The sequence below is a fragment of the Mustela erminea genome, chromosome 16, assembly GCF_009829155.1.
Source record: "Mustela erminea isolate mMusErm1 chromosome 16, mMusErm1.Pri, whole genome shotgun sequence".
Taxonomy (NCBI): domain Eukaryota; kingdom Metazoa; phylum Chordata; class Mammalia; order Carnivora; family Mustelidae; genus Mustela; species Mustela erminea.
In genome coordinates, this window is record NC_045629.1 from 64,592,143 (window position 1) to 64,617,755 (window position 25,613).

At 43.3% G+C, this 25,613-nt stretch overlaps 1 protein-coding gene across 6 annotated transcripts in view; it reads right to left on the reverse strand.

The window, feature by feature from the left end:
• The window catches only part of SAMD12 (sterile alpha motif domain containing 12), a 394,456-nt gene that overhangs the window by 345,012 nt on the left and 23,831 nt on the right, over positions 1 to 25,613 (reverse strand). For all 6 annotated transcript variants that reach the window (XR_004279492.1, XM_032315619.1, XM_032315622.1 and 3 more), the window contains exon 2: positions 11,773 to 11,951. Coding sequence is in view for 5 of the 6 variants with exons in the window: in XM_032315619.1 (XP_032171510.1) it covers positions 11,773 to 11,951 (179 nt within the window). In the remaining variant the exon portion in view is untranslated. The remainder of the gene's footprint in view (positions 1 to 11,772; positions 11,952 to 25,613) is intronic.

A 25,613-nucleotide genomic window follows, 5' to 3' on the forward strand; every position in this document is an offset into this window, starting at 1 on the left:
GAGAACAAAAATTCATGTAAACAAAACCAAAACCAAAACAAAGCAAAACAAATAAAAGCTGCATCCCCTAGACACATACAGGCACAGTTAGGAATCATAGGATCTACCACCGAAGAAAACAGGTCCCTGCCCTCAGAATTCATACTCCGGTGGATGAAGATGTCAGATAATAATGTTCCTAATAAGGAAGCAAGATACTGTTTTAGCAAGTGATAAGTACATTGGAGCTGGGGCGGGGACCAGGAGCATTGAGAAAGAGGTCATTATTTGAATAGAAGAGTCCATGTCAAGATCACTGAGGTCAAGAAGCCAAGAGGGAAAGGGGATAAAGCAGCAGAGCCTGTGCACCCTGAGGAGAAGGACTTGGAGGCAGAGCGGACAGCCAGCACGAGGCTCTGAGGTGGGCAGACGCCTGGCTTCATCTAGAAGCAGCCTAAGCATGAGAGAGTGTAGTAGCAGATGACACGAGTGACTGGCTGCGGGACACAGATCACACAGGGCCCGGTAGGGCAACTAAAGGACGTTGGATTTTTGAGGACAACACAGGCCCTTACATGAACAACAGGATCTGACTACTGAGTTGAGAATCCTGTTTTACAGTAAAATATTATGAAAACACTGCTTTAAAAAGAGAACCACGAGGGATAGCAACAAAATGAAGCTTCATCTCAAGGTTTTTTTGTTTTGTTTTGTTTTGTTTTGTTTTCAAAGCATCTTTTTCAAGGACTAAATAACTAAAAGCTTTAGTTACAGGATTGTTTCAATGAAGCTGCCTCATGACTTTCAACCAAGACGGCAAGCCCAGGAGTAGAAGTCCTTAGTAGTTATTGTTGGAGAAGGAGAAAACTTAATGGTGGCGGTTGGGAGGGAAGGAAGGGAGTGGGTAGGGGATGTGGGGGTGGAATATCACCACTAGCATGACCCTGCAGTGACAGAGCTGGACAAAAATGTAGGTTGCTCCATTACTGACCTCAGCTGAAAGAGAGCACATTTGCAGTATCATATCTGTGCAATGTAAAAACCACAAGAGCTGACAGCTCAGAGAAATTACCACCACTGCATTATAATGCCAATTTTCAACAAAAATCTGCTTGGCATAATTTTAATTAACTTGCAATAAATAGACATTATTATTAATATTTCAGGTTTACTCTTGTATGCCAGACATTCGTTCTACAGTGAGGATATTCAGCTTCAGCCAAATCATGATTTAACACTCAGCTATTTGGCTTCTGGCCAAAAAGCATGTGTGGTAGGTTATGGACCAAATGTTTGTGTCCCCTCCCAAATTCATATCTGGAAGCCCTAACCTCCAGTGCAGTGGCATGTGATAATGGAGGCCTTCTGGCGGGCAAGATAGTTTTAGATGAGATCACGAGGGTGGGCCTCCATAGATTAGTGTCCCTTCAGGAAGAGGAAGACAGACAAGAGCTCATTCTTTCCCTACCATGTGAGATCACAACCAGAAGGTTACCCATCTGCATGCCAGGTAGAAGGCTCTCATCAGGAATCAATTAGCTGGTACCTTGATCTTGGGACTCAGCCTCCAGAACCTTTAGAGGGGTAAGTCTATTGTTTAAGGTACTTAGTCTATAGTATTTCATTACAGCAACCCAAGCCAGCTGGGATAGTGTATATCTAAGGTTACCTGTGAAAGCAACATCTGAAAGCTATTTCTAATTCATAAAGAACTCAAATAATATTTTAGGTATTGATTGGTACCTGGTGGTCTGATTCAGTTTAAGTCAGACATTCTTCATCAATTGTTAATCATTTAAGGAGAAGCTGTTGCTTTCCTTTTCCTTCAAGTCTGACTTCAAGAAAATGGGTAGCAATCAGCAGAGTCAGACACGCGTACATGGAGGTTGCTGCAGAGAGCTATGGTGGGAGTAAAGAAACTTTGCCGTCTGAAATCTTGGCCAACCCTGGAGGTAGCACAGATCCCTGGGTCTTGACACAGAGGCTGGCGAGTCTAAGTTTGGAATGCTTGCCTTAGACTTCAAGACAGCCATTTGCCCTGGCATAGGGACAATCTAGACTTTGTGAGGATGAAGGGTCGGAGACTGACTACAGACGTATTCTTTACTCACCCTGTGTAGGATGTCTCACTTGTACTCCCCATTCAGAAAAGTAATCTCCTAACATGGTCCACCATTACAAGGAGAAAGATTTAGCCTTCTGCTCACTTGTAGAAAAGGTAAAGATAGCACAACCACAGGGCAAAAGAGGAAGACAAAGAGGCAAGAGACTTCTGTCTCACATCAACTGATTCATTCATCAAAGATATTCTTTATTATGTTCTGAACACTGTAGCAGGTAATGATGTTATAGCAGTGAACAATACAGACAAGATCACTGTTCTCAAGAGTTCCAATTTTACTGGAGACAAAGAAAATCAACAGGAGATTTCAGACAGGAAGAAGTTCTATGAAGGACAAACCATGATGTCAAAATGTACCTGGGGGACTAATTCAGTTAGCATAGTCAGGCTTCTCTAGAGAGGCACGTTTAAGCTAGGACCCAAATGACAAGAAATCAGCTGTGCAATGATCAGGGATGGGTGGGGGGTGGGGAGACAGATGGAAAGGATGTCAGTACCAATGCTCTCAAGACAGAATAACCTTGGTATATTCAAGATACAAAGACATGTCTGGAGCTCAGACAACCAGAAGGGAGCGTGCTATGTAGTGAAGTTGAGAAGGCAAGCATGGCCCAAATGTCTTACGGTCTTCTCACTAATGGTAAAGTAAAAATCTGGTACTCCTGGATGGCTCAGTTGGTTAAGCAGCTGCCTTCGGCTCAGGTCATGATCCCAGCGTTCTGGGATCAAGTCCAACATCGGGCTCCTTGCTCGGCAGGGAGCCTGCTTCTCCCTCTGCCTCCGTCTGCCAGTGCTAACTCTCTCTCTCTCTCTCTGACAAATAAATAAATAAAATCTGTAAAAAAAAATAAAGTAAAAATCTAGATTCATTAAGCGCTATGGAAAACTATTAAGGATCCCTAGCAGGTAAATAGTTTCCTCTGATTCAAGACTGCTGTGTGGAGAATGATCGCAGGAGGACAAGAGTGGAACAGAAGCCAGTTAAGAAGCTACTGATGTGGTCCACGGGAAAAGAAAGGGCAAGGTGGATCCATGTGATGGCCGTGGAGAGGCGACATGCACAGATTTCGGAATAGGTAGCCGGGGCAGATGGAGTATTCATCAGCATACCATGTCCACTCGCCTCTACACAACAGAGTGCCTATGCCATTTGCATTTTGTTTCTTTTACATAATGGAATACTCCATTTTTCCAATGCAATTATTACAAAATCTTTCTCACCCTGTAAGTAATACTATGGCAGTTTTAAGTGATCACTTTGTTTTTTCCTTTCCAACTATGAACTTTTGACAACCTTATAACCAAAAAGAACATAAGCTGTGCTCATTTATAGGTTTACACAGAGAAAGTGTTTCTTTAATATGATTTGAAGTACCCCTTCTACCTCCCACCCCTCTCCCCACAGTTCTCTAGCATATTGGGTTTGCAGCATCAGAAGCTGAGGGGTCTGGCTCCCCCTATCGGCTGAGGCACAGCCAAGGTGATAGGGAGCAGTGAGGACAAGCAGATGAGCATCGAGCCACAGACAGGTCCACCACTAATCTCAGTGGAATGCATCCACTTCTCCAAAGTCACAGGGAGGCAGCAATACCCCCCTCCTTCCCACCCCATGCAGAGCCATTTACCAGCCGGCTCTTCATAATAAAGTTTGCAAACCCTTGTTCTAAATGGTTACTTAAGTTCGAGTGATCACAGCCTACACTGTAGTTGCTGTTGAACTATCCAGGAAACCAGACGTGTACTTGAAAATCTTCCTAAACATACATGTTCTAAAGAAGGGATTTTAGCATGTGTAGGGAGAGAGAGAGTGCTCAGAGAAGGTGTATGTCTGTTCATCTAAAATGCCCCCCTAGGAACTAGCATCGGCCTCTAGTTATGGGTGTAGGCAAAGGCCAAACCCTGCCTTCTTCTATTGCCCTCTCATGTTCATTTAACTCTTTCTCATTCTTGAATGTGTGGCTCTGCTCTACCTGCTTCTTGAGTTCTTTACTCAGATGGGTTGACCAGGGCTCTTAGATACTTCTAGGCATTTCCAGTCTCAATTACCACGGACTAGGTATCTTCATCACAACTACAGAATAGCCTCGCTGTGGTCCTAAGTCCCACCTATGCTTGTCTCTTTCTCAGGTACAAGATGTGCACTTGCCTTTATATAGACGCACAATATTCTGACGTACCTACATTCTGACTGCTCCCGTGGTTGGATGTGGATCTTCAGAGTTTCAGAATGGACAGACAAAGCCTTTGGGCAGAGCACTTCCAGACAAGCCCTCCCTAGAACTCAAATGCCCTCTCCTCCAGAGGCCTGTCTTTGCTGGGGCACAGCTGTCAATGAAACTGTGACTGGGTTCCAATCCACCTGCTCTTAGGAGCTCAATCTCCCCTGAATATCCCCTTTCCTTGTGCAGCTTCAAATAGCACACACCATCGGCTAAATACACCAGAACAGACCATGAACCAAACAACTCTAAGAACATGGGTCATAAATTTGTCAGCCTAACAGAGTGAAAAGCACTGGCTATGGATTAGAACTAGGTTTCAGGCTAGACTGGGCCACTACTGGCCTCAAAATCCTGGAGAAGCCCAGAGTCTCAGTTTCCTTACCTATAAATTAGGTGGGCAGATGCTCCCTACGGTTCCTTCTTTGTTGAGCATGCCACGAATCTATGGCTCAAATACATCTGACTTACTATACTTTTCAAAGCTCAACATTTTGGTAATGAATGCTTACCTCTTCAAATATGCTTCTGCTGTAGCTTTTCCTGAGAGCTTTCCAAGTGCCCAGTATGTATGTGTTGGGGCCCTGGAATGCACAGAGCATGAAGTCATTCTGGCTTGTCTCTCTTGTTCTGACCCTTCTGACCATTTTTAAAGTATGTGCTCATTATGCTTCTCATGCATTATGTCCCTTCATATTATTGGTGACATTATATTGGATTGGCAGGTTCTTTTGGAGGCATGCTTGCTCCCCCAGCCAAGAAATACAGATAGCCAAGAATTAGATCATTCTATCCCCAAGTTGCCATAGACCTTCTCATAGACAGCTGAGCAGTGTAATTTGATCAAGGTTAAGTGCAATGCACCCTTCACCTTTTAACCCAAGTCAAAATTCTTTCAGTTTTCTGTTTTAATCCCAGGTGAAGGCTTCCTGCTCATAGTTACAAATGTCCACCAGCCGCCTCCAGTCAACTCTCATTTATCCACCTGTGGTTTATCCAAAGCATCAGGCTTTCTCCTCCTCCTGCCTCCAGTACCAAATTCCAGGCCAGCTCCTTTAACTCTGTGCCAAAGAAATACAAACTCAATCTAATATGAGCCTAATGAGAAAAGGCTATCTGCTGCCAAAGATTCACATAATGCATCCCAAAGCCAAATGCAGGCATTATTCACTGTTTTAGATGCTGGCATTGCTTCTCCCTTATATAAAACAGAGATCGAGATTTTCGGTGTTTCTCTGAGGAATACAGATGACATGCAGTATTTTTTAACCTCTTCTTCTGCCTAGTTGGCCAATTCTCAGTATAACAGATTCTATTTTCTTTTCAAATAAATAAGTCATTTGTACATTTAGCGTCAAGGAAATAAAAAAACTCTGGGTTTGGAGTCATTTGACTTACATTTGAATGCCAACTTCCTCTAGCTGTTAGGCAGAAACTAAGTTTTGGCAAGTCATTTGAACACTGTTTTCTTAGCTACAAAATGGGGATACACATAAAATAAGATATAAGGGTGCCTGGGTGGCTCAGTCAGTTAGGTGTCCAGTTCTTAATTTCAGCTCAAGTCATGATCTCAGTGTTGTGAGATCCAGCCCCCCACAGGGCCCTCCCCACACATATGTGTGTGTGCGCGCGCGTGCGCGCGCACACACACACACACACACACACACAATACTGGGCAGTCACACATATACAAGGGACATTCAAAAAGCCACCTTGGTGGCCTGATTATTACTGACTTACCACATTATAGGCTCTAGTAAATTACCATTATTGGCAAAAAAAAAAAAAAGAAGAAAATCAGGATTTACAATGGGAAACCTTTATTTCATACACATTAGAACACAAAGGGAGAGTTTCCTCAAGAGCACCTAGAAAATCAAGTCTAGAAGGCAAGTTTCTCATCTCCCAATGCTGTTAAGTTTAGGTCACTGGTGAGCATACGTCCCAGAATTCTAATGGGTAAGGGCCAGGATACTGCCTGCTGATAGGCTGATTCATTCCACAGCCAGAGTTGCCATGGAAACCAAAATCCCAACCATCAGAGCATTTGGGATCATTCTCAAAACAGACCCCTATTTCAACATTTCTCATGACTGATGCACTTGTCCTCCAAGGCCCGAGGACAAGAGTTAGAACGTAGTACTACTTTTTCATCTTACTCCTATAACCCAGAGAACTTCAGTAGCTTTCCACAGATCAGAGCACTGCTGTCCAACAGCACTTTCCGTGATACTCTAGGTCTGTGCTATCCAGAACAGTAGCCCCTAGACACATGTGGTACTGACCACTTGAAATTTGGCTGGTAGGACCAGGGAAGTCAATCTATTGTATTCAATTTTAGTCAATTTAAACAGCCACATGTGTCCAGTAGCTACCATACTGGACAGCGCAGGGAGAAAATAGATCCTTGCTCCTCAACTCAGCAGTCACATTCCATAAACTTGGCTCTAACATCCTGTTCTAACCTGTTTCCAAAACAGGAGTCTGGATGCCAAGGGGATTGAGGCTGAGCACACCCGAGGACATCCTCCGCTGAACCCTGGCTCCAGGTTCAACTTCATTGCTTCCGTACTGCTACACATTTGAGTTTTACCTGTATTTCCCAACACAGGTCCAGCTCTACTCTGCTGGTGCGTGCTCTCTGGCTGCCCCGTCTCTACTGCTTGTGAGGAAAGGGTTAATAAGCCTCGGACCTGGGCCTGTCCAGGAAGGACCTCAGCCTCTCATAGGACTATTTCCTTGGAAACTGCTGTGTGGGACTACATGTGGTGTGCAGGACTAGGACTGGCCTTGGGCATCCAGGACTAGAATGGTAAAAAGAAAAAAAATAAAAATAAATCGATGGGAAACAGAGACTATGCCTTTTCTGTGTTCAGAAGACCAACTTGCTCTCATCTGTGGCAGCTGCACGTGCCCCTCTATGGGTGAGGAGACAAAAGAAGCGGCGTTCCTTTACAGTGTCTGCACCTCCCTAGGTGATGAAATGCTATACTTGTTCTGTACCCAACTGTAAAATTAATAGTGAACATTGGGGGTTTTTGTTTATTTTTAAATTTTTTTCTTTTTTACTTTTTTTTTTTTTTTTTTTTTGCATCTTGAACTTGTATGGTTCTGCATTTATACTCTTTCCTGAGTCCCAAATGCTCAGAAGAATTTAGAATTTACATTGGTAAATATCCTTTGCAGATCCACATTTCAATTGGCTCCATTTTTTTTTCCCAACTAGACTCAGTGCTGCCCAGTAATAAGGCTTAATTTAAAGGGAGCTTGGTTCTCCACTGGTTTCTCTTTGATAAGAGATATGGGCATCTCCTGGCATAGAACCCCTTCCTTCTGGAACTTGAGTTCTAGTCTTTTGAGGATTAGAGCCGAAGACTCTAAAAACGACATTCTAAGAGAAGCAAAAAAGATAATTTTTCCAAATAAAGATTAGAGAGAGAGGAAAGAGATATATATTTTTAGATTATGAAAGAGATACACATTACAGAGTCAAGATGGTATATTAAAAGCTCTTGCTCCAATCCCCCCTTCCTCAAGCTCTGAGAACTTGAAGGTGCTAGAAAGTACATTTTTAAGTTGATATAAAGCCAAGCTTGAAATCACTGAAGAGAAATCTTTAGGTGTCAGAAAACCACAGCAGTGAGGAGGCATGAACATCACTTTGCCTGCTGGGGATCTGGAACAGGTGACGTGGGGAGGGATTGGTTTCCAAACCCAGCATGGCTGCAGTCCAAGCGGCGAGGCCACAGGCATGATGGGGAACTGGAACCAGGTTCCCTGTGTGAAGCCCGCCAACAGGAAAGTGCATATGGGATGGGGGTGGGGGTGGGGGGCACTGGGTTTGCATCGTCAGTAGCAAAGGGATAGAAAGTCCAATTGAACCATTAGGTAACACTCAGTCAGAGCTGTGACACCCCAGAAAGTTCAAGAAGAGGCAAACACAAAAGCACCTCACAAAACGGTCTTCACGAGTGAAAGCATGTGAAGGCAAGAAGTCTCCAAGAGAACTCACTGCCTTGGCAAATAACTTCCCAAAAGCAACAATGGGAAGGTCTGGGAGGAATACAGCCTTAAAAGGCAGTATCCAAACAAAAAAAGTCCCAGTTGAGCTACTCAGGTTGATAACGCAATCCGAAAAAGGATGCGAAGTCAATATGCTTAAAAACATGCGTCTCTTTTAAAAAAACAAAAAACAAACCTCAAAACAGAAGTGAAGAGAACATTTTCCTTATATTCTCAACTCCAGATATAAACCACTATTCAAATCGTGGAATAAACTTTCCCAGACTCAGTGAGGATTTTATATAGAAAAAGACCTTTTTACATAAATGGGAACACGCTATACACACTGTGCCCTTCTCCCCCACCCCCGCTTTAAATAATTATCACACTAATGTTCCCACATAAATACTGTCACAGATTGAATGTCTATGTTCTGTTAAAATTCATAGGTGACCCCAATGTGATGGTAGAAGCAGGTGGAGCGTTTTGCAGGCGCCTAGGTCATGAGGCTGGAACCTTCAGGAATGGAATTCGTGCTCTGAAGGAGGCTCCAGAGAGCACCCTTGTCCCTTTCCACCATGTAACACAGGACCCGATGGCCGTCTAGGAGCAGGAGGCGGGCCCTCTTCAGACTGAATCTGGTGGCACTTTGATCTTGAACTTCCCAGTCCCCAGAACGTGAGAAATACATTTCTATTGTTTGGGGGACCAGGGAGGTTAAGCATCTGCCTTTGGCTCAGGTCAGGACCCTGCTCATCCAGTCCAGGCTCCCTGCTCTGCGGGGGGCCTGCTTCTCCCTCTGCCTACTGCTCCCCCTGCTTGTGGCTCTCTCACTTTCTCTCAAATTAATAAAATCTTCAAAAAAATGAGTTTCTTTTGTTGATAAGCCACCTAGTCTGTGATATTTTGTTATAGAAGCCTGAATGGATTAAGATAAATACGTAAGTGCCCTTTACCCTTATGAATGGAGGATTCTACCCCATTGCATGAACAGACACAGTTCCTCCAGCCAGCACGCTAGGAATGGACATTTGAGCTCTTCCCAACATTTTCATATTGTAAATCATGCCAGAGTGACCACTGTCCCACAGTCATTTTTGCACATCTGGATGATTAATTCTCAGGGCAAATTCCTAGAGAAGGAATTATGGACTCAAAAATTACACATATTTCTGATTTCAGTTACTACTATCAGACTGTCCTCCAGAAAAACTGTACCAATTTATACTACCGAGTGGCTTTAAATGCACACATTTCTAGTCAGAATTTTTTTTCTTTTTTTTTTCTTAAGTTTAGGTCAAGTTACCCGAGATTGACTTATTTTTCCAAGAAAAAGGAAGAAAACTCACAACGAAACACATTTAACTGTGTTTGCACATGCGCATAACAAGTTCATCCCGCGGCACGGAAGGTTCAGTGTAGGTAACCATGCAGGTCCGCAGTCATCACACTCTCATCCTTACTTTTAATTCTGCTCCCTGACCCCCTCACCCCCACCCCCGGCCCCAGCAACCACCACTGTCATCAGGTCCTCCATGAAGAAAAGCAAATACTTTGTCTAAGTTTTACTAAAACTTCTGGTCTGTTCACTCCTAAATAGGATGTCAATGTGAAAACAATCTCCTTAACCCGCTTTCACTGTAGATGTACAGGATAATTCAAACGAATCTGGTTTTCCATTTGTGGCCTGGTCCACTTCTGAGGAAAGGCTCGTTATAGACCACTGCATTCTCTGTGAAGCACCTTTTCAGCAAAGCAACCAAAAAGGGATCTCGAGGCAAAGGCAAACGCTACCAATGTGAAATGCAGGAATTACTACCGCATCCCGTAGTCTAATTCACAAGTAATCACATCATGTCAGATTTAAACAAACCTTCATAGTCCTGGACTGTTTTCAAACAAGAGATAATCTGGAAATGTTTAGAGTTCAATTAAAATCAGACAAATAACAGCTTATCTACTTTTAATATCTATTTCTAATTTTTATTTAATTTTTCACTTATCTAATTTTTAATATTTTTAAGCAGCCCTTTGAAAAGATCCTACTCAAGCTATTTATCTTCCTAGTGAAAGATCCTGAATACTTCTTTTTTCCCCTTGCTCTTTCAAGATGTTGGTGTAGCATCAGAGACTGAGGAGGTTTAAATATAATGGAATAGAACAGGGCTCACCTATTTCCAGCTCTGCTCACAGACCAAACTTCAACCATATGCCAATTCCCTCGGAGATGCAATGTCTCTCTACTAAAGAGCTCAGAGCACAGTATGTGCGATCTCCTGACTCCTCATTTCCTTTGCTCTACAACACACACAAGCATGCACTTCAGGTCATCAGTTTTAATTATCCACACTCCAGAAAGGAAGTAACAATAGTCATTATTCAAAACGTCACATAAAGCAGAGAAATTATCATTCGATTCTGGAAGATGTTGGGAGTGGGGAAGGAGTTGATTATAGGACAGCCGAGTGACCTTTCCACTTCATGTGTTCTTGGGTGATTGTAATCTTCGCTTTCCAAGGCACGCACAGATTTGTTCTGAAAGGAAATTCCTTTGCAGAGAATATGCAAGAGAGAAACTGAATACCATACGAAAAGGAAATACCGTAAGAAAAGGTGATTTTGAACGAGTTATGTTCGCTATATGAAAGAGAAGGAAAGTCCAACATGGAGGGTTCCAGGGAGTCCAGCCTAGTGGCCTCTGACTTTTCCTGTCTTACGCTCTCCACATCCTCCAACATGGATACCTCCGCAAAGTCTACAGCCCGTTTTCTGAGCATATTTCTTTAATTTCCAAGAATCAAACGAATAGGAACATCTTCCATGGCCCCAACATGAGCATCTTCACGATTTCAGACAAAAATCCATCTACAGCCAGTTCCATTGTGGAAAACCTTTAGAACAGGGGGTCCTTACTAAAGGATCATCGACCCGCCCCATCCCATCTTACTGGTGTGTTACGTGCCTACATCTAAGACTAAAAAGAAGAATCCAAAACCAAAGTAGACGTGGTTGTCTCATTCACTGACCGGAGTCCTGTTTATGACCATCTAGCTCACGGAACGGTTACAGGGACACAAGAGGCCATACACCAAGAGTCTTGGAAACAGTACCTGGAAGCATCTGTTTAATAAAAACACTAGTGATTGACAGTGTGTGTCTGCAAAAGCCCCTCAAACACATGGGTCACTGAACCTTTTATAAAATCCTTCCAATGCACAGTCTTATTTTATCTGCTCAATCCAATGGTGGAGGGAGTTTTTATGATCTCTACAGAAGAATCTGAAGCCTGGATAGTCCCATGATATGCCAGCGTCATAAAATGATAAATCTGAGCCTGGCAAATGACCGTGAGTAGTGAAACAGCACCCTTTGTTCTCTGTGGCTGGACCCCAACATTTTTATCGGGGCTGTAACCTTGGAATCTCCTTAACTGGGTGGACTATGACCTACCTTAGCCGTCTCAGCTTCTGTTGGCAGTCGCTTGGGGGTTCCTTTTTGGTCAAGCACCTTCTGAAAATTTTTGTTTTTAATGGGTTGAGATTCCACAGCTTCCGCTTCAATCTGCAGTTTAATGCCTTCGGCCCGGGCGGAGTGATCGACAGCCCGGGGATTCAAGCCACAGTGGAGAGCTAGGAGAGAGGGAAACGTTTAACTCCAAACAAGGTCCAACAAAGAAGGTGCCCATGATGGTATTTTATCTGACCTAAGCAGGAAAAAACAAGGCAGCAGCAAGTCTGGAGGCAGCAAGTTTGTGGTAACTATGGGGAAACCTCTGGGGAGAAGGGAGCGTGGATGGCAGGTGCCCTAAGCTCTCAAGTCAGAAAAGACTTCAGTACAAACCCAGAAGCCGTCACTTCCAACTTCTCTGACCTTGCGCAAGTTACTAACTCCCCCACCACAGATGAGAATACCAAAGCAGGCAACTTCGTTACTGCAACCCACACACCCAACCAGTGGAACCCCGGCCCTTGAGCTCTCGTCTCTGCCTCCATCTGCCTCGCACTCACTGCCTGGCTATTTGCGGAGCACTTACGAGGTGACATATCCTGGAAACATGGATTTATATAGGACAGATGTGCCCTTCAAAGATGTTATGGCCCAATAGGAGAGTCAGGAAAAGGTGATTTTGAACGAGTTATGTTTGCTATATGAAAGAGAAGGAAAGTCCAACGTGGAGGGCTCCAGGGAGTCAAGCCTAGTGGCCTCTGACTGTTCCTGTCTTACGCTCTCCACGTCCTCCAACATGGATACCTCCGCAAAGTCTACAGCCCGTTTTCTGAGCTTATTTATTCGTTCAACAAATTACTTACTGAGCCCCTCCACTGTACGCAGTATCCTCAAAGAAACAGCAGTGAGTGTTATGGGAACCACATGTTTCGCCCCCAGATAAACTCCATGAACCCCCAGGGGGTGTGGGGGCTATGTACAGGCACACATACACAGCATGTGTGTGTGTGTGTGTGTGTGTGTATGTGTGTAGTAAATTATCTCACCTCCCAGGGACCCTACCCCTTCAAATTTGGTGAATTTGAACCCTTTGGCCTCAGAGGACTCAGGGCCAGAACCTTCCCTCCATCCCCCTCAGGACTCTACCTCACTGATGACCTTTCACTCAATACCTTCAGCACCCCCCCCTTTCTCAGCTGCTCCCCTATTAGACAACTGCTGTGGTTCTACAATTCTTCCTTACTTTGTACCCCATTCAGGTCACGGTTTCCTCCTACCTGGTTTCCCAGAGAGCATGTGACACCCGAGAGACGAGGGTGGGCTTCCCAGAAGCGAGGCAGGGGTTCCCTCCCCACTCTCCATGCTCTCCTTAACAGGAACCATCCACTCCCACACTCCAGCACGGTCCCCCTGCCAGTGATGCCCAAACGCTAACCGCGGCCCAGGAAGACCCGTCAGGAGCTTCCGACGTGAGTGAAACCTGGAGCTCAAGATCCCAGTTCCAGGGTGTCCCTGATAACCTCAAATTCAACATGTTTGAAACAGATCCTTGGTCTTTCTATACCACTCCCTCCCCAAATGCCTTTTCCAGTCTTCTCCAGTTACAGAGAAACCAGAGCTACCCTTGGCAGGGCTCTCTCCACAACTCGCCATAGCCCTTCCATCTCTCGCCAGGTCCGGCGAGCTCTACGCCCACAGCTCTGCTCCAGTCCGTCCACGCGGCTCCCTCCGTGCTGCCATCACCCTGGTCCGAGCCACCCACGTCTCTCATCTGCACGGCTGACTCGCCCAATGGCTCTTCCTCGCTTGAGCCCCAGAACCCCACTTTTAAAAAACGTATGGGTCGGACTGTGAGACCCTTGGGCTTAGAACTTTCGAATGGCTTCGTTTTACACCTACATCGTTCAAAAACCTGCAGCACGGCCAACAAGGCCCTGCAATCACTGGCCCCGTCCTGCCTTGCCAACTTCATCACCCACAGAGCCCTCATTCACTCTACTCTGGCCACACACTTCCTTTTCACACTTGCTACTTCTTGAGCACATCAAGTTCTTTCACACTTCCCGGGTTTTGTGCGTCATGCTTCTTTGCCTAAAATGTTCTCCCTGTTCCTCACCTCACTCCTACTCATCTGCCAGGCTTTGGCTTAAAGCAGGCTTCTTCAGAGAGGCCTTTCCTCCATCCTCTTCCTCATCCCCCTGCCCCCAACCCATGTTGGATCATTGTGCCTGGACCGTAAGTATTCAGATACTGAGTGATCTTAAACTGCTTGTACAAAGGTCTATGTGCATGTGGTCTCATTTATATCCCTTAACATGAAAATTATCTGTGACTTTCTCTTCTAGCTTCTAGCTTCCTAGAGCCACGAACCGGCCTATTTCATGGTGCACAGGAGACATTCAATATGTACTAGCTCATGCCTCCCCACCTTACACTTTGTGCTGGATCTCAAATGATCTTCACAAAAACGCAGTGAGATGAACTACATTCATTTCGCAGACAAGGGAAAGGAGACTCAAGATGCATAGTCACGAAAAGTGATGCAGGGATCTCCTGAAGATCACAAAGGTCTAGCATCGTTTATATGGATGATTTCAAGTTTTGGGTGAACAAAACCAAATTTAACAGTATGGAAAACTATTAGCTTTCAGAATAGGAAGTCCAGTAACGGTAAAAGGTCAGAGTTTATGGATTTGCCAGCTAAACAGGATTATCAAGGATTCGGATTTCTTTTTCATCTCCCCATCCTGCTATCCAGAACATCACCTGTGTATGTCCTAAGCCTGGGTCCTCTCATGGCACCTAGAGTTACAAGCTTCTAGTTCTCATCTAGCAATAGTGACAGTTTAGTTCACACTGTTCTTCCCCTAATCCTCCTCCAAACTTTCGTTTCTTTCTCATCAGCCCAAAGTGAATCACTCACCCCTCAATGAACTAAAACCCTGGCAGTGGAGAGGGTTACCCTTAAACCAGCTAGCCCTTTGGCTCAAGTTCCCTTCGTCAAACCACGCTGCTGTGATTCAAGAAGGCAGGGGCAGAATGGATGTTGGAGACCCAATCACAATGCCCAGTTGAGGCAGGGTAGAAAGAGAATTTAGTGGCCAAAATCTGTAAGAGCAGGAGGCTAACCGCTGTTACTATCAAATCAGCTTCTCCACCTCCAAAGAATGGTCTATTTGTAACAAATATTCAGTATGTTAAAATCATGAGTATAAAAACAAGTTTGCTTGTGAAGGGAGATGAAAGATTAACATGGAATAGATTTGGACATTAGAGAAAGAACAATTTATAGCTTTGATCTTTCTCTGCAGCAATGATACCTGGATGCTTCCTGCCTTGAAATTCACAGCCTCCAAATACCACTGACTTGCTAGTGGTTTCCAGGACCTCCTGTTTGCCTTCTGCACTAAATCAGACTCTCCTATATCCTTCACCTTTGCTCGGGCTGGTCCATCCTCCTAGAAAGAGGTTCTACTATACCCTAGTCTTACTTGCTCCTTTGGGAGGCTGAGTTCACATACCCCATGTGTCAGCTCAGACCTTGAAAGACTTCTAGGGAGTTTTTGGTTACCAGATCAAGAACCATTGGGCTAGGCTCCTTCCACATGGAGGAGGTCTCCCTCACTGATCTGTCCACCTCTCCTACCACCACTACAAGTTCCTCAAGGCAGGTCCCTCCCCTTAATCACCTCCATGACCTCCACTCCGCAGTCTAGAACCCAGCACATAACAGGCCTTTACGTTAACACTGGTTCTTACTGAATGAACCGGCAATCTCTTCCCTTTTTATAACCATGTCTTCAATCAAAAGGAAACATCTCTCTGCTGGTAAACACCCAGCATTTACAACGTAAGGTAACGATAAACATGAAGCAGAAGATGAGGTTTTGACTTGCAGCACACGTAGCTGCCTTCCTCACACAAATATTTTAATCCTCCATAGCGGTTCCCTCCTCGCCTACAAACCCAGTAGTTGATTTAGGTTTTGTGCTTGAGTTTATTTATTTAAAACCATTTCTGACAGGCTTTGCTTTGTTTTCCCTGAAATTTCACGTCCCGAATATTTACACATGAGGTAACTTTCAAATGGCCTCTTTACAAGCTGTGACCTCCATTTCTTTGTTCATCAGGTAAAAGGTGTTTCATCTGAGTTCTCTTTTCTGTCCTCATCATGCCCTTTCTTGTTTTCATTGAAGTTATTTACTCAATTTAATGGACTCAGCAGCTCACAGGTCAGCTCTGAGACCCTCTTCATGCTTCTCTGGTCTTCCTGACCCCGCTGTGCCTTCCTAATTTCTAGTTACGGAACGGGCACTGTAAGCTCTCAGTGAGTGGTCTTTCCCTCAAGGGCTGCTCTCATTTTCCTCACGTTAAAGTTGCTGATACTAAGTTCTTCAAAAACCAAGAATGATAAACCAATGTAGATCTCATAAACATTTCTTTTAAAAAGTTAGTAATAATAAAAATAAATTTAAAAAATAAAAAATTAAGTCCCTATTATTTTTTTTTACTGCAATTGCACAGGCTTTCGCATTGTTTTTGAGATGCCACAACAAAGCTACCAACTCTGTTTCATGTAAACAAGCCCATCCCCCATACTCTGCTGCTGGGAACGTAAAATGGTGCAGCTGCTGTAACACTCTATGGTGAGTCCTTAAAAAAGCAAAAACAAAAACAAAAACAAACTTAGGGGCATCTGGGTGGCTCAGTCAGTCAAGAATCTGCCTTCAGCGCAGGTCATGATCCTAGGGTCAGGTATATGCCTTGCTTCTAGCTAAAGTTCCTGGGAAACACAGCCTTTGTTTCATACCTCTTACAGAATATACCCACAGCAGACCCTCTCTACATATCTGCTTCATTAATGGAGGCGCCTTATCATACTCTGGACTCAAATTCAGCAGAGCATTACCCTCTAGAAGTAATCTGAGCATCACAAGAGCCCTCTCTCTGAGGCAGACACTTTCCAGTGTATTCCTCCTTACCCACAAGGTCACGCACTTTCCCAGCCTCCCTTGTAGCTACATGTGGCTGTGAACAGATTCCTGCCTATGGGACCTAAGCAGAAGGCTGAGGTGTAAAGATGCAGATCTGGAATGGACAGAAGAGACGGATTTTGATATTACCCCTCTTACCCACCTTACTGCTTCAAATGCAGAGGTGATACCCAGAGCAGCTATAGATCATAAGACTATAAACATGAAAGCCAAGAGGCTAATAGCCACATGGGCTCTACCATCACTGAGCTACTCAAACTGGGTTCTTAACTACATACATCTGGACCTGATGCTACACGAGAAACGTAATCTTTTACCTAAGATGCCACTGAGTCGGGTCCTCTGTGACTTAAGATGAACCATTCCAAACTCACACACGATTCCATTTAAACAACATATAATTACTTAGCTCTTCCTTAAGGATAAAAAAGAAAACTGAAAGCCTAGCAAAATATTCTGCTATGGGTTTCATCACTCCCATTAGGACTTGGAAAGCTGAATAAGTATAGTAATAACCTTAGCAAGGAAGTTGTACATTACAAATACATGTTCTCAAGAAAAATACTCTCACAGGTAGAATCAATCCAGATGATATGATAAAGCTCTGACGGCAAAACTTACTCATTGGGGAGACCCTGGTGCCCAGAAAAGTGCCTACATCACTGATAATAACTTCTGCATGAATTAACAAGAATGTGTCCATTATCACTAATGTTTTAACCTGAATATATAACAAGTATACTAGAAATGTAGGTCTCAAATAAGAGCTTGGGTTAAGCTAATGGACGGGGCACAATGTCTCTTTGGGCAAAGAAACCTGTTCAGCAGTCATCTGCTAAGGCAGGGTCAGCAAACTATGGCCTATAGGCCAGATCCAGCCCATTGCCTGTTTATGTACGGCAGAAACAGTTTTACGTTTTTAAGTGGTTGGGGGGAAAAAACTAAAAGGGATATTTGTGATCTATGAATATTACATGAAATTCACATATCAAGGTTCCTAAGTTTTTCTGGAAGCCACGATTATGTTTTCTATGGCCACCACTGTGCGACAGTGGCACAATGGCAGAAGTGAGTAGTTGTGACATACCATATGGACTGCAAAAACTAAATATTTATGAGCTATCCCTTTATACAGAAAAAAAAAAAGTTTGCTGAGCCCCATTCTAGGGTAGAATACATCCATATCCTGGAGGATACTGGGTTCTGAGAACTGTAGCCCCCTCCACCATAACAGGGTAGAACTCCTGCATCTTTGAGGAACTCACCTTCTCCTTACTCTGCACTCTCCCCCATTCCCAGGCAATTTAAGTAAGCTCAATTATATTTGATTTTATCATTTGGGTCAGACTAGGAGGAGACCAAATAGGATTTCTAGACCTCTCCTTGGTCAGCTAAATGTGGTATTCCATATATTTATATAATATATACATATTATATAAACATGTTATATAATATACATTACCTACACATATTATATATATACACATACCAGTTTAATGTGGTATTCCATATATATGTATGTGTATATATATATATATATATATACACACACATACACACGAGCTAAATGTGGTATTCCATTATATAAAGACACACACACACACATACTCTGAAGCTTAACACTTCTAAATACAGGGTTGGAGTCCTTTCCTACTATCAAAAAGAATAGGAGTAAAATATAAATTTCTGCTCACTCAGAGGCCTTAAAAAATCACATGTCCATTCTCAACAATTTTGTAACTGACCAGGAATAGACAGTTCCCCATCTGTTACGAAGAGGGGGCTGGAGAGAAAGGCACTCTTCTGATGAGAGAAGGGAGCAGATATCATGAGACATGATGGGCCGAAACCCCCAAATACTCTTACTGTCCCCGGAAGTCTGCCCAGTGGGAGCCCCAGTAGCTACTGTGTGGCCACCAGAGCCGGGGTCAGATGACTGTCCATCCCAGCCAGATGTGCAGACCACATGCAGCTGGGTCAGGACATTGCCTCCTCTGAGCCCCATGAGGCACCCTCATCCTGGCTCACTCATCTGGAGAGGCTGTCGCCTTTGCAAAAGAGTTTGCTATCAGGGACCCTCGCTCCCCCAAAACTAAGAGTGACAGTTACAGCAAACATCCACGCTTCCTACTCATGATGTATGAACTAGACCACCTAAATGCAGCAGAAATTAAAACAATGCTTAACACAGGTCACCATCAGAATGGGGAATGGTTTTGGACAAGCTCTAAGGCGCAAATGTTAACTCCTCTCTTCCAGGAGAAGAAAAGTACCACAGATAGGGTCAGAGGTTCTGTGAAGCTTTAGACAGATATCTCAGGTATCAGAGAGAAGGAGGTCATCTACACGGGTGACTCAAACATTTTTAACCAGGATACTGTAAGAAACGTATTTCAAACTGTGAACCCATGCCCAAACACATCTGTGTAAATAAAGGAACTGAGCCAAGTTTCATAAAACTTTATTTTTCTTTACTGTATGTGACCTACTCTGATTTTTCCTTAGGTCTTTACATTTTTAAACCAAGTAGCGCCTCAGATGCTTCTAAAAGAATAGACACCCTTCTCGCCATTTGTCCTGCTAAGAAAAAAATGAAAACCCCGGACATTATATAACACAAACACGGAGAGCTCTGAAAGGTAGGGGAGAAGGCAGTCCTTTGGGTGACTCTAGAACTCAAGACAAGACATGATGTGCATTCCGTGGGTTTTGTTTTCATCTACATTCCAAACTTAGAACTGAAGAAGTCTACCACCTAGAAACCTCAAAGGGCACAAACAAATGAAAGACAAAAGCCCGCTGTCTCTAGGCAAAAGACTACAAAAGGGATGGTCTAACAAGACAAACCTTTAGACAGTAATTGTTCTACTCCAACATCACAGAAAAAAAAAAAAAAAGTAACCCAATCACCCCCACCAACAAACACTGAGTGGGAGCCTAGACTGCCACCCTCCCCAGGCTGTACAAAAGTATTCCAAAACCCCCAAGAGGGTGGGGTCATAGAAAGTCACATAGGAGCCCAGACTTTCTTATCTGTCAAGGCCACCTCCTCACCTGTGGTGTCCATCAAGCTGATGTGAGAAGGCTCGATGTCCACCCAGCAGTAAGGTGGCCCCTCCTTTCTGGGACAGTGTCGGAGGAAGCCTGGTGCAGAGTCAGGACTTTTCACCACCAGCCAGTGATAATGAGACCCTAACTCCCAGGCAACATCTGGCCAGAGTGGTCTCCAAGCCAGCTAAAACAAAGTTTAAATATGATTAAGTCTCATAAGATGAAAATGTCCAAGGTTTGATTAGGGGAAAAAATCAAAAAGCAAACTTATAACTAAGAACCAGGAAGATCTCATACTTAATGAGAAAAAAAAAAAATCAGCAGATGGCAACACCAAGATGACAGAAATCTCAGAACTATGGACAAAGATTTGAAAGCAGCCATGAGAAAAGTCTTTAATATGCAATTATACCTGCTACAAAGGAGAAGATAGAAAGTTTTAGCCAAGAAACAAAGCTGCAAAGAAACAGAAGTCCAAAAGAAGCATCAAATGCAAATGCTATAACTAAAATATGTGATAACCAAAATCAAAAGGTCAATGCATGAGTTCAATAGCCCACTGGAAAAGAAAGATTTCATTGCAAAAAGCAGAAGGAGCTTTCTCGTAAGTAGAAATGGAAATGTTCTAGATCTTGCTTTGGTTACATAATATAAGTATCAAGCTCAGAACTCAACACTTAAGCTTATTTAATATACAATAGCAAGCATGTATCTTAAGAATGAAACAAACAGAATACAGACATTAGAGATACTTTATATTTTTTTAAGTTTTTATTTGAATTCCAGTTATCATACAGTGTAATATTAGTCTCAGGTGAACAATTTACACACTCAGTACTTCCATACCTCATCTCTGCTCATCACAAGTGCACGCCCTAATCCCCTCTCCCTCCCTTCTGGTCACCGTCCCTTTATTCTCTAGAGTTAAGAGTCTGTTACTTGGTTTGGCCCTTTTCTTCCCTTTGCTCATTTGTTTTGTTTCTCAAATTCCACCTATGAGTGAAATCCTATGGTATTTGTCTTTCTCTGTCTGATATATTTTGCTTAACATTAAACTCTCTAGCTCCATTCATATCACTGCAAATGGCAATTTGCATTCATTCTTTTTGGTGGCAGGGTAATAATATCCTATTGTGTGTGTGGGGGGGTGTGTATCTTTATCCTTTCATTAGTTGATGGACATTTGGGTTGTTTCCCTAATTCTGTTATTGTAGATAATATTGCTATAAATATTGGGGTGCATGCATTCCTTTGAATTAGTATTTTTGTATTTTTTTAGAGTTTTTTAAATTAACATAATGTAGTATTTGTTTCAGGGGTACAGGTCTGTGATTCATCAGTCTTTTTGAATAGAGTTGAGAAAGGATTTTTGAATCCTGTTTTCATTCCTATTGCTCTCCCGCACCCAACACAGCTACCCATTGAGTCAAGTCCAAGTTCTACTTTCCTGCCATATGTTGATAAAGTGAGATAACCTACAGAATACCTGACGTCAGCCCAGCGTTCAATGACCACCAATCTCCATTTTTACCTTACTGCCCTCCTCCGTCACAACAGAGGAATATTTAGCATTGGAAATATTTATCATTGGGGCACCTGGGTGGCTCAGTGGGTTAAAGCCTCTGCTTTCAGCTCGGGTCATGATCCCAGGGTCCTGGAATCGAGCCTTGCATCGGGCTCTCTGCTCAGCAGGGAGCCTGCTTCCCCCTTTCTCCCTGCCTGCCTCTCTACCTACTTGTGATCTCTGTCTGTCAAATAAATAATTAAAAAAAAAAGAAAAAAGAAATATTTATCATTAACATCTTTAACAATTGTTGAGTCAACAAAACAGTAGTACTGTATCTTTAAAGGGCAAACACGGTAGAGGCTATAAAAGGGACAATCCTGAATGAAAAGGACAAACTGAAGTGAAATTTTGGGGCTTGGGGGGTGGGTGGGGAGGATGGCTCAGAAGGCAGAGAACAGCTTCACCGAGGTTGGTGAGTTGAGGAATGTGCAGCTTGTAACACACTTTCTGCTGGTGAGCAGACGGCAATCCCTGTGAAATAACACTAATGGAAAGAAGTGACTAATCTCTGAGGAAGTCTACATATTAGTGTGGGATTTCAGGAAGGGAGGAAGAAGCAATGGTACAAGTTAACAGAGTCAGGACTTTTCATCTCCTAACAGTAAGATGTTAGAAATCAGAAAGGAGGCTTTCACAGTCTGGTTAGTATGCCCATCGCTGCCAGTAAACGTCTAACCATGATGCCTTAACAGGTGGAACGTGTGCTGTGGGAGCATCATAACCTCTAACCCCCCATGTCTGCAGGAGCATGTGCATATAGCTGTCCCCATCTGCAATCCCTGTGGCCCAGGGAAGTGTATGAGATGGGCTGCCACAGTGCCCCTGCCTGCCAGGGCCCAGGCAGCCCCCTCTCCCAGCCAGGGCTCTGGGAATGGCTCCAGGGAAAGCCAAAACCCCGAAACCGAAGTTGCCTCCATTCCCATCTGGGAGGCCAGGTGTCCTCACACTTCTGCCTTCTTTGTCCCAGTGGTCAGCGCTGGGGCCCACAGCCCCAGCAGACAGCCGTCACCCAACAAAGCCAGAGGCCAAGCCTTATTTGTCCCCTGTGCGCCTGGAGTCATGGGCCTGGCGTGTCAGGATTTATTGCCCCCGTAAGTGCTGCACTCTGGACTGAAAGGCCTACCACTCCTGCCCACCATCCTCAGCAGTCCTCCCGGGACCCGGCCAGGAGAACTGTGGGCCCAAGCATGCAAAGAGCCCTCTCCCGTGTTCTCCCTCCCTGTGCCTGTCCTGTCAGGCCCTGGCCTAGAATGCTCAGGAACCACAGCCTGACCATGACTGGGGCCGCAGGGGAGAAAGGGGGCAGAAAGGAGGGAAAGAAATGGTAAGCAACTTGGTTAAGGCCACCATGAAAACGGAAAAAGGAGAAATGAAAACAAGGCCTCTTTTATCACAAACAACATTGTCCCCACCACACATGATACTCTGGGGAATAAGAGCTATTTTTAACTCCCTCTACATCTTGATTACTGCTTAGTTGGTAAAACCATGGACTTTGGAGTTGCTTAAATCTGGCTTTACCACTGTCTAGCTGTGTGGCCTTGAGCAAATTAAGTTTAGGTGAAGGTTATCTAACCTATAAAACTGGAATACTCCTAACTTTTTTATAATGGTTTAGAACAATTAAATGAAATGTATTTCAAGTGCTCAAGGCTTGGCATATTGAGTGATGTACAACAAATGTTCACTGTAGCTTTATTACTTCCTTTGCTCTTATTAGTATCTTAATCATCTTGATGTTGTCAGGAACAACTATCTTTACCCTTAAAAAAAAAGACGTGACTGGGAAGACAAAAGTTAAGAAAAAGACTTGAGAAGAAAGAGAAACTTAAATTTCTCTTGAAAGTGTAATCCTGGTAACTAAAGAAAAATGAATATGTCAGGCAAAAATAAGTATGTGTCCAATCATAGAAACAGCAAAAGGCTTGATAGGTTCCAGTCTGACTTGAAGAATGGGAGTGCTCCCCTTCCCCAAGGGGCTGGAGTGAGGCACAGGCAATCTGGTTTGCTCGCACTTTCTATTCAGAGTAACTTGCAGGAACGCTCAAGTTTAACCAGTCCCACTACTGTTTTATCTTCATAAATGTATGTGTGTCCGTATGTGTGTGTATGCACAGATGTGCATAAGTCAAGGGCCATGGTCGCTAAAAGGAGACCCATACAGAGTTAATGGACAGATCTTAATTTGTGGATTGAGAATCTGCACCTTCAAACTTGTGACCTGAGGACGAGAAGTAGCTCAGAAAGATCTATAGAGCCATGAATACATACATAACTTGCTAAATAAAAAATGCTCCTTTGAAATTTCTCAGGTTTACTAAGAAAATGGATAAAATGCCACCCAAGTCGGCATCACAAATTGTAGCTCAAAACTCCTTAGTCAATCTGGGAAGCCACACTGTCCAATAAGGGAACCTGATAGTAGCCTGCGGCTATTTTAATCACAATTAGATACAATTTTTAATATAGTTCCTCAGTTACACCAGCCGCATTTCAATAGCCACTCACGGCTGTGACCACCATACTGGACAGTGCAGATTACTGAACATTTCCATCACAAAGTTCCAGTGGGTAGTGCAAATTGACAAATGAGTAGCTTTCTGCCCAATGTTAAAATCAATTTGCTCTGTTCCGTAAATGTTTCTTGGAGAAAAAAAACATAAAACAAAAAGCCAGCAACTGAGATTGATGCAAATAATTTGACTTTTCTCTATTTTTAAATTGTTCTTAATCATTTAAATAACCATATGTACATTTTAGGGATAAGAGGAAAAAAAGATAAAATTTCGCATCAGGAGTTTCCTAAAATTTTTGCTCTTAGAATGAACAGCACTTTCTTTCAGCCTGTTGCTCTTTTACAGAAGTAGATCAGAGGGTGTATAAAAGTGACTTCTTACTTAGTTATTTTAGACAACAGTCAGATCTTTATTAACCAAACTGATCGCTTCTGGGTTGCAGATCAGTGCTATTTTTGTCGTTAAATGATTTTAGAGACCTCAGATTATCATGGAAGGGTATAGAGATAAACTGGGAATCAGAGAAATCTGTTATGGCAAAGCTCATAGTCTCAAAGTTTCTGGAAGAATAGCTCCCAAAGGTCTATCCAGAGAGGACAGATAGAGGACGAACATTTTATTGGTCCTCAGTAAAATGGAAAAGAAAACAACATAAAACCAGATAGCCTCAGGAGTTTTCCACTGGCCAAAATTTTCAGGATAAAGCCTTGTCTCTTGATATTGTCTTCCCCGCATTTGTGTGTATGTGTGTGAAATGCTTAACTTTTATGAAATTGGATAAAAGGTATGTGTTTCTGCACACATGAGCTTTAAAGTTAGCAAAAATTACATAAACGGTGAGTGTCTCCATTTAAAAAAAAGAAAATACTAGTCAATAAAAGTTAAAGGCTAACAACGAAAAATAAGCAGGCCAAAAGTTACTTGCAGATGGCATGAGAGCAAGGCAGGTTGGGAATAAGACCTGCGGAGAAAGTAATGAGAGGTTTCAAAAATTGAGAAAAGGATTGCTTCCAAGGAAAAAACAACAACAACAACAACAACAGAAAACCAGGCAAGATGGCATAGAACTTGGTATTTCAGGTAAGTTTTGAAGAGGCCAGGTTTGCATCCATAGATCAGGGAAGGTAGCCAAGCAGAGGGACCAATTTAAATGAAAGTACAGATTAGGCAAGATTAGAGCATTTATAAGGAAAAGCAAAGCATTTGAAAAGAAAACATGGAGATAGGACAGAAGATAATCAGGGAGCAGAATAGGAGAGTATGAGTTTTTGGTATTAGGATCAGAAGTCTGGAATTGTTCACTGAACAATTGGAAAATGAAGAAATGCTTTGAGCAGAGGGAAACAGCCAATGTTGTATTTCAGTAATAAGGATGAATAAATATGTGACAATATTCATCTGTTGAGACGAGCTGCATCTTAAAGGATGCTCACAAGTCTCATTAAAACTGTCTCCCCATTCCGACACATACTTAATATTCCTTAATCCTAACTCCCAAAGCATTTTCTGCACTACACAAGGCAGTACGTGGCCATTTCAAGTCACTACTGCAAAAATTAGGCATCCAATAAATCAAGTGGTTGTTAATGATCAACTTCAATACCTATGTCCTTTTAAATACCGGGCCCATAATAGGGGCTTTGTGATGATTGCTGGTACAAGCCAACATATCCCACAGCCCTTATGTTCCCACTCATGAGTCCTACAGTGGTGGGC